Genomic DNA, 9034 nt, shown 5'->3' with positions numbered 1-9034 from the left:
GTTTTAACAGTCACAAATATCCATTGCAGTTATCATCTTAGCCACACTGTATCAATTGAAGCATCGATCCTATCCCTTCAACTAGCTTTAAATGTTTAGATAGAGACTTAGGCTTCGTTTCTGATGACTTAATCATTGTTTTTTAAAGCAATTTTTTTAGTATAAATAATTTAAATTTTTAACTAAAAAATTGCTTTAAGAAGCAGAAAGAAAGCCATCCCAAATGAAGCATTAGGCTTAGTTTTAGATGTTTTTTTTTTTACTATTTTTTAAAGTAGATTTCTAAATTTTTACACTAGAAAGCTACTTTAATAAGCAATAAGAAAGCTGTCCCAAACGAAGCTTTAGTTTGGAATAATTTTTTTTCTGTTTTCTAAAATAGTTTTTTAGTACAAAAAATTTTCAAATAAAAATTTTGTATTAGATCTTGGGCTTCGTTTGGGACGGCTTTTTTACAATTTCTAAAAGTAGCTTTTTAATACAAATTTTTTAATTTTTTAACTAAAAATAACTTTAAGAATCAATAAGAAAGGTTTCCCAAATGAAGCTTTAGTTTGAGACAACATTTTTACTATTTTTTAAAGTAGCTTATTAGTTTACATATTTAACTTTTTTATTATAAAATTATTTTAAGAATCAGTAAGAAAATGGTTCCAGACTAAGTTTAAGATAACTAGTTTGAGACAACATTTTTATTAGTTTACATATTTAACTTTTTTATTATAAAATTGTTTTAAGAAGCAGTAAGAAAATGGTTCCAGACTAAGTTTAAGATAACTTTCTTACTGTTTTTTTTTTATATAATTTTTTTTTTAAATTTAACCAAATTTTATGAAAATTTATTTTAGAAAATAATAAGAAGACGATTCCAAACAAGTCTCAATAATTTTTTTTCTTTGATTTAATGATCTCTATTTTAACAGAAACTATGTTAATTTTATAATTATTTGGATAAACAGAGCAAAATATTAATCAATTGCAAATTAGATTCAAACCCACCTAAAAACCACCATCCCATATAGAAATTATATATTTTCTAACAAACTGAATGGTCACATTTTGCTGCAAGATTGCGTTACTTGTCGGTATAATGAATAAAATAAATAAAAAAATGAAAAAAAAATCGCTCAACCACAACTCTTTATTAATCGCTTTCCCACCTGTAACATTGTCAACCACACGGCGAAGAAGCCGTCCACTTCAGAGCAATCACCGTCTTTTCCCGTATAAGAACAAATATTTAGTTGACGGAACTAATTTCTTTTTTTTATTATTGATTAATTGTTTAGGAGCTAAGTCTTATATATACCCTCTTCTTTCAATCTATTCTGCAATCGAGAAAGAGCAGGCGGTAGAAAATCTCTCGTCTCTCACTTACGCACAGAGAATCAGAGTCAGGTAGAAGAAATATGTGCTTCGAAGCATCAACAATGGCCTGTAATGCTCGGTTGCAGAGCTCTTCGTCCTTCTCCAGTGACGCCATGCAATTTCTCATATCCCCTCGCGAGACCAAAACTGTTTCTTATGAAAACGAGGCGACCAGATCAATCAAGGAGCCAACTTTGGGTCTCGTGGACTACGATTCTCTTCCGGAATTCCTGAAACACAACGAGTTCATCCTCAACTACTATCGCTCAGAATGGCCTCTCAAAGAAACAATTCTCAGCTTATTCTCCATTCACAACGAGACGCTCAATATCTGGACGTAAGGGCGCGAGCTTTTCTCAGAATTAATGGCCTTTGGCATGTCTAACAGTTATCAGGATTTACTGACAAAATTAAATTTTATTTACAGGCATCTAATTGGTTTCTTCATCTTCGTCATCCTCACCGGCTACGCCGCCTCCATCTTCCCATCCGCCACAAACAGCAACAACTACTCCACGCTTCACCTTCGTTCAGGAAATTCATCAAACACCTTCACCAGCTTCCCAGACCTGTTCATCACCGTCGACCTCCAAAGGCCGCAGCTTTTCTCGCGCTGGCCTTTCTACCTCTACCTCGCCGGCGCCATGTTCTGTCTTCTAATGAGCAGCGCCTGCCACCTCCTCTCCTGCCACTGTTCCAAAACAAGCTACATAATGCTCCGCCTCGACTTCGCTGGGATCTCTGGTCTCATCGTCTCCTCCTTCTACCCACTCGTCTACTACACCTTCACCTGCCACCCCTTCTTCCGAAACGTCTACCTCTGTTCCATCACGGCCTTCGGCCTCGCCGCCGTCGTCGTCTCGCTTGTGCCTGTCTTCGACTCCCCGCAATTCCGACCAGTCAGAGCCGTTTTATTTGCCTGCATGGCGGCGTCAGGGATCATTCCCATCGCGCACAAGATGATAACTTTTGGTCACCGGCCGGAGGCGGTGTTGACGACGCAATACGAAGCGGTGATGGCGATGTCTTATGGGATCGGTGTTTTGGTCTATGCTATGAGAGTGCCGGAGCGGTGGCTGCCGGGAAAATTTGATCTTGCCGGACATAGCCATCAGTTGTTTCATGTGTTGGTGGTTGCGGGGGCTTACTCGCATTATCTGGCCAGTGTTGTTTATCTCGGCTGGAGGGAAGGGGAAGGTTGCTGACTGCTGTGGCTTATCGGGTTGATGTCGGGTCGTTAAAATTGACTCAGTGGGAGATGCAAAAAGTTGCAGATTGGGACTTGTTTTATTATTAATTATGATTTTTTAGCTGTAAAATGTATTTAATTAGCGGTAGGTATCAATATTATGTTTTGTTTATTATATATGGTTTAAAGATGATACATAATTAAAATATTTCTACATAACGGGCTGAAAAAAAACAATATTTTTTACATTACTAGCTAGCAATCATGAACATATAGAAAGGGGGGAACATAATTTTACATTTTGCAGCAAAAACTTCTTAGAAATGCAATTTTTTTATTTGATAAAAAGATACTTTGAAGCATTCATCAATATGTTAATTTTATTTAATAGCTACCATAATTTTTTAGAAAAATTAATTCAAGGTATGTTTTCTAACAACTTTATTTTTAGACCATAATCATAATTTTTGTTTGATTATTACTTTAATTTTTTTTTTTGCTAAAAAATTGCTTTCATATCAACATTTAAAATATTACTTTCTTCACAATAATTTTATAATCACATTTACAAAAAATTACAACCCTTCCAATAAAGAGATTATTTTATACGGATGCGAAAAGCAGCTCTACATCCTAAGACCAATCCGAAAGAGTCACAACAATAGTACCGAGCGGCACCGACGTTGCTCATTCTGATTGGTCTACATACGATGTTTGGCATCTGCACATATTAATTTCCTCTTAATTGAATATATATTACAATAAATTACAAGTCTACATATTAATTTCTTACAATCTTTCATTTAGGATATATGACTTTATGAATATATATTTGTTATATTTAAGATAAAAAAAAAGAATATATATTTGTTATTTAATTATTTTATGTGGGTATTTGATGGAAAAAACAGAGTGATAGTTGAGCTAATTTATGAAGATAATATTAGTAAGAAAAATGTCAGTTACGCTGATATTCTTCTCCAGATTTTAAGAATTTCCAGGCAGTGACGAGGCAAAGGGTTGAAGATGGATGTGGACACGTGGCGGTAAAAAAAGTGGATAAGCGAAGCTGCAGAAGTCTATAAATATAGTTGGAAAAAATGGACTTTTGAAATATTGTTGCCGTATTATAATTTTTTTTCTACGAAAGGTTTTTTATAATCATCAAATTCTAATAGAGAAAATTTTAAGAAGAAGAACGTGTAAATTTTAAATTAGTTGTGGGGGCAGTATACTAAAAAAAAATTATTACTGTTATTTTGTGTTATTTATGTGAATTATATTATTCTTGTTGCGGGCTAAAATATATGCGATGATAGAATTAGAAAATTTTCATCTTGGTATTGTACGGATATCCAACATACAAATAGAAGATGAAAGAACACTATAAATTTTACGTGGAAAACTCCTGAAAAGAGGGAAAAACCATGGAGTCACGCCCAATTAAAAGAATTCTACTAGTGTTTGCTAAAGTTGAACATATCAACATTGATTCTTCCAACTCCCACCATATAATGCATTTTATATGATATATTTTTGCTACATCGAGCCAAGACCTTCATCCTAAGGAAGGACCTCATTTATAATAAATTACAAAAACTAGTGGATTCATTCAAACTGGGCCAAGCCTCATGATTTTTCTCTTTTTCAAGGATTTCCATGTAAAAATTATGGTGTCTTTAATTTATAAACGCTATAAATGTACTCTTTTATCTGTTTAAGTACCGGGTCTTCGTACAAAGCTAATACGCTAAACTATATCACTCCCCACAATCGCGAATATTCCAGGACACAAATAACCATACTCTCTTATATGTTTGTGTGTCGGATCTTCGTATAAAACTAAGACGCTAAACAATATTACTCTCCATTGCCGTGAATATTCCAGGACCCAACAAGCCCAAATTAAGAGCTTGAAGTATAATTGAGAAATTTGGGATATTAATTGAAGAACCAAATGATCTCTAAATTTAACATGTTTATAATAAAATTGAGCGCTCGATGAGACAAATCCAATGAGCCAAATATCTTTTACTTTTGAAAATATTGAGATACATAAATAGTAAATACTAAATTAATAATATAAAATCAATTGAATCAATGTAGGCTGTTTAATTGAGTGTTTCATATTTTATATATATTTATGGGATATGCAAATCTCAAATACCCATAACTAACCCCCTATCTATATGAACAAGACCCTTGGCATGAGATTTAAGATAGTTCAAAAGCTTGAAGAATTTCGAAGCTCCACCCAAGCGCCGTCATCGTCAGACAGTCACATGACTGCTGCTATCAGACCACCACCATTGGACCACCATCGTTAGACCTCTATCACCTAACCACTCTCGTTGGACTTCTACGACCTGGTCACAACCAATGGATTGCCATCTGGTCATAGCCATTAAAGCATTACTATTTGACCAACGTTATGAGATCATGACTATCATTAGACCACCAATGTTTGGTTTCCATCACTCAAGCATTATTGTTGGTCCCCCGCCACTTGTCCACTTTTGTGTAACCATTGCCATCATTGGATCACGACCGTCAGACTAGAACTAAGTTATCGCTGGTATTAAGTTGCCGCAAAATAACCAATATTGCTAAATCATTATCACTTGAGCATAACCATTTGAATGCCCTTAACCTCATGCCACCACTATGATATTTTCTATTAGCTCCCTAATGCCTAAACTCTTGTGATATTGTCGTCTCACAATTAAATGACAGGCAAACCTTCGTATCAACGCACACATGGCCTCGTGAGTTTTCGCCTTTCCCAATAATTCACATAAACGTGATTATGTCACTCATCATCATTTTATTTATCTGTTTGAGTGCTCACTTTTCTTGCAAAAATAGGACAAAAAACTATATTACTTTACAAAATTTCATCCCTCAATAATAATTATACAAGTAATAACATATATTAGCTGATTCCAACTATCTCAAAAAATAGTCGTGAAAAAAAAATCTAATCACTGATGTGAATATAACAATTAAAAAAAAAATTGAACATTAATTTTTCTCATTATACCCTAAAAAAATTCTTAAAATAAAATTATAAAAAATAAAGTCCCCTCAAACAAGAACAATTGTTAGGTCCGGTGACCGGACGTAGCTCTACGTGCGGTCACCACTGAGTTACCCGTTATTTGCTCGGTATTGCTTGCCAACAACGAGAAATACAGTTCTGTGAAGACCAATACCGAGTAATACCGAGTTTTTCTAGAAAAAAACTCGTTATTGCTCGGTGTTGCTCGGTATTACTCGGTATTGCTCGGTATTTATCTTCACGTAATGGTATTTCTCGTTATTGCCGAGCAAAATCGACAAATATGTGATTTTGTGCCTGCTACGTGGCGCGATTTAGTGTCTGCCGAACGTAGCTCTACATCCTTTCACCGGAACAAACCCTAATTAATCATCCTAAATAATATTCTTTCAAACAGCTTGCCTTCAAATAAACTTAACTAACTGTTGACGAAGCCTCCATTCCATTTTTCAATAGCGGCAAACGCGACTTCAAAAAGGTCAGCTCCAACTTGTGAGACCAATAACATATAGATATATATATATCACTATTATGAGTCTTGAATGCGTCCTCTCTGCGGCGGCTATATAAAATTGGCTGATCACGGGGCATAAACAATTCAAAGTGCGCTATTAGTCAAAATTTAAGCAAAGAAATAGAAAGGAAGTTAGTTCAACTACGACGCATGGCTTTGTGAATATGAAAGCTATATGATTTCATTGGGCGTTCATATTGTTGCCTATATCAATTTATAAAATGTTGAGAGGGTCAAATCTTAAAATATTATGAAGAAACTAACATCAAATCTTAATAAAGAATTTTAGAAATTAAAAAAAAAAAGTAAAAAGGTTAGAATAGCTCCAGTGGCAGATAAGATTAGAGAGGGTCGCCTTAGAAGGTTTGGTCACATAAAACGACAACTTTTTGATGACTTGATTAGGAAAGTAGATGCTTTAGATTTGACTTATATTAATAATGGTAGATGTAGACGTATAATGACTTGGTTAAAAAATATTAGAAATGATGTTTTTATTAGATTAAATAAAAATTTGACTCTTAACATGACATAATTAAGAAAAATGATTTAGATGGTCGACATCATGTAGTGAGATAAAGATTTGGTGTTGTTGTGTTGCTAAGTGTAAGTAAATTTATGTCGATATAATGTTTAATATATTAACTTTGTATAAACTTGCATGTATTAGGAGTCCCTAATTTTTTTTTACATGAACAAAAAAAAAAAAAAAACCAAGAAAGAGAAAAACTATATGATCTAGCCTAGTTGAATGAACACACCAACAGTGAAAGAAACAAAAATCATCCTTTCTTTAGAATTGAAGTAGATGAGTTATACATAGTTAAAAATTAGTCGATATACATACAATTAGAGCTCAACGGTAGGATTAGACTAGGGGTGTCGATTTCAGGTCACGGGTCGAGTTCGGGTCGAACCTGAAACTGACCCGGGTTCAAACGGGTTAGAAATTTGAACCCGGACCCGACCCGGGTAGGTAAACAAGTCGGAAATTTGAACCCGGAGCCGACCCTACGGGTTGCCTGGTTGACCCGACCCGACCCGCACGGCAGAGAAGGAGCTCGGGTTTCTCGAGTGCGAGCACGGCAGCTAGCGCGACACGGTGGCAACGCGGGTTCGGCAGCGGGTGACGGCGCGGGCGAGGCAGCGGGCGCGGAGCAGCAGCATGGGACAGCGGGCAACGGGAAATTCAAAATTTTTTAAAATAAACAGGTTTTTGGGTTGATCCGGCAACCCGAACCCGACCCGTTTTTTCAAACAGGTCGAATCTGCGAACCCGAACCTGACCCGTTTGACCCGTTTTTCAAACGGGTCGGGTCCAACCCGGATTTTCCGGGTCGGATTTTCGTGTCGTGCCAAATATTGACACCCCTAAATTAGACATTAAGAATAAAACAATAATAGTCCGTGAAGGAAGTCTGACAATGGTGATAACAATTGTTATTGGTGATTATTGATTTATTGTCAACAATCTTCAAAAAATACAATAGAATAATTTAGCTTTCCCAACACTTGATCACTCATAAGATAGATGATAAGGCCCTATTTATAATTTTTCTAGATGAGCATTTTGATACATTTGGTCAGAATTCAAAACATCAGCTAAAAAATCTATGATGATCTCATTGATCATGGATTATTTATTCAACATCTAAATGCCTTAATGATATCATAATCAAAAGCTCTTAAGCTCGATAGATTCCTCTTATCAAGACGGACACTCGATTTACTATTAGCACACAAAATTTGAATATCATTTATAACTTCAACTAATGTTTATAATTTGCAATAACACCTCAAGTGTTTTAGATTTGAACTTAGATCGAATCATTTGTGATATAATAGGAGATTCTAAATGATATGCCCAACGAACAAAATCAAAATTAATGTTGTAGTCATTGGGCTCTAAACATTTGTCAACAAAAAGTGCAAGTCGGCCCATTGGCTCTCCAGACATGAAAAGACGTCCTAATTGAAAGTTATCTGTGGGAAACCGATACAAGGCCCAAATGAGTTGCCCAATTATTATCTGAAGGAGAAAATGGTCAAAGAAGTTTTTACAGTAAAACTAAATGTCAGTATATTCTCAATAGCTTTAAAAATTATTAAAATTATTGGAATAGTATAATACAAATTTTTATAAATATAATATAAAGAAAAAATTCTAATTATTTTTATAGAAATCTAAAATTATCCTAAATTTTTTTTCCCCAAAGTTACTAAAGATGTTGATGTTGCCAGTGGCGGAGGGAAGGGGGGCAAGTGTCCCCCCTAAAAAAAAAATTAAAAATTCAAGAATAAGGAAGAGCAAAGGTTAGCATGTACATTTTTATATGTGAGAAATGGATTATTTTCTCTTATATACAACCTCGATTTAAGAGAAAGAAGTAAATTGATTAATTCATTTTTTCTAATAAAAAAATTATCTTGATCAGGCACTAATCTCGAGAAAAAAAACATATTAGAAACTTCAAAATTTAAATCGGAGACCATTTGAACTCTGATTTCAACAAACTTATAGTCGAACTGAACATCTCGAAAATATGAACCCAACAACACCAAATTTGACTCAATCGGAGTCCAAATGAGTCCAAATCAAGGATCTGAAGCATATTTGGAAGGTCCAAAACATAATTTGCATGATCAAACAGTTTCCAAAATTTAATTGCTTATAGTCGAATTGAGCGGCTCGACGAGACGAATCCAACGAGCTAAAGATCGTTGATTTTTGATATCATTAAGCTATATATTTATTCAAATTTATGCTATGCAATTAATACATTTCCTTTTTTTATTAAAATCTCTCTCTCTCTCTCTGAAATTGAAATTGAAACTCACTTAAATTACCTGAAATAAAAATATTTTAAAGAATGTTGTAAAACTCCAAACGGAGAGCCCCCCTATA

The 9034-nt window shown here is 34.7% G+C and overlaps 1 protein-coding gene across 1 annotated transcript; it reads left to right on the top strand.

The window, feature by feature from the left end:
- Window positions 1–1338: 1338 nt before the first annotated feature.
- Window positions 1339–2766, top strand: LOC110098323 (heptahelical transmembrane protein 4). Its single transcript, XM_020825127.2, has 2 exons — window positions 1339–1705; window positions 1796–2766. The coding sequence occupies exons 1-2, from the start codon at window positions 1410–1412 to the stop codon at window positions 2571–2573; spliced, it is 1074 nt and encodes a 357-aa protein (XP_020680786.1). The 5' UTR covers window positions 1339–1409; the 3' UTR covers window positions 2574–2766.
- Window positions 2767–9034: the final 6268 nt, after the last annotated feature.

The sequence above is a fragment of the Dendrobium catenatum genome, unplaced genomic scaffold (genome assembly GCF_001605985.2).
Source record: "Dendrobium catenatum unplaced genomic scaffold, ASM160598v2 fragScaff_scaffold_849, whole genome shotgun sequence".
NCBI lineage: Eukaryota > Viridiplantae > Streptophyta > Magnoliopsida > Asparagales > Orchidaceae > Dendrobium > Dendrobium catenatum.
Note: the sequence above shows the minus strand (reverse complement) of the source record. Positions and strands in the feature narration are given on the sequence as shown.

Bases quoted from the DNA above. Each gene is read 5' to 3' on its own strand.
- LOC110098323 (XM_020825127.2), top strand. From the start codon at position 1,410: ATGTGCTTCGAAGCATCAACAATGGCCTGTAATGCTCGGTTGCAGAGC. The intron at 1,706-1,795 runs GTAAGGGCGCGA...TTTTATTTACAG, and splicing joins GAGACGCTCAATATCTGGAC to GCATCTAATTGGTTTCTTCA.